Source organism: Nematolebias whitei, chromosome 15, assembly GCF_014905685.2.
Source record: "Nematolebias whitei isolate Nwh7 chromosome 15, NemWhi1, whole genome shotgun sequence".
In the NCBI taxonomy this organism is placed as follows: domain Eukaryota; kingdom Metazoa; phylum Chordata; class Actinopteri; order Cyprinodontiformes; family Rivulidae; genus Nematolebias; species Nematolebias whitei.
In genome coordinates this window covers 35,222,413-35,223,099 of record NC_056512.1, presented here as the reverse complement: position 1 = coordinate 35,223,099, position 687 = coordinate 35,222,413, and the positions used below count along the sequence as shown (strand labels likewise).

At 35.2% G+C, this 687-nt stretch overlaps 1 protein-coding gene across 1 annotated transcript in view; it reads left to right on the top strand.

The window, feature by feature from the left end:
- Positions 1-205: 205 nt before the first annotated feature.
- The window catches only part of soul5 (heme-binding protein soul5), a gene marked incomplete in the record, with an annotated part of 1,604 nt that continues 1,122 nt past the window's right edge, over positions 206-687 (top strand). Inside the window, 2 exon segments of the mRNA XM_037689084.1 lie at positions 206-238; positions 379-438. Coding sequence (XP_037545012.1) covers positions 210-238; positions 379-438 — 89 coding nt within the window.

Below are 687 nucleotides of genomic sequence, written 5' to 3'. Positions count from 1 at the left end.
TCACCATCATTTATCTTTTTATCTATACTGTAGATGGGTCACAAAAGCAACTCTTCCTAATATCTCATGTTTCTGCTGTGATTTTCCACTGATCGTGACCTTCTATGGTCTTGTTTGTGAAGGACTTCAGGGAGGGGCCAGTTTTCCATCATAACAAGAAGGTATTAAAGGCTCGTCCCAGTTCAGACTGTCAAAATTTCCTTTTTGAGATGCAGCGAACACAACATTGTGCAGCAATGTAAGTACACTTTATATTACAAAAGAACTCATTTAACAAAAATTTATAGAAGCTTAGGTTAAATTTTGCTAAGTTGTTTTGTTTTTACTGGACAAGTATGGAAAAAGTGCTGAGAATAAATTACTACATGTGTGTTTCAGGATTTATTTCTCAGGTCTTCTTGGCTTTCTGCTGGTTGTAACAGCTGAGGCGAAAGTTGGGTAAGAAACATAAAGTTACTCACATTTTCTTCAGAGACTTGACGCTTGAATTCTTGTTCTTGTTTCACAGAAACTCCTCTCAGGGGTCGTTCTGCACAGAAACAAAGCAGTGCCTGCTGTTTAACCTGACATGTCAGACTCGCAACTATCAGGTGAGGGCTTATGGTTTTTTATTTTTTTTGCATTTATTTTTCCGACAGCACATTTAAAAAAAAAAAAATATATATATATATATATATATATATATAT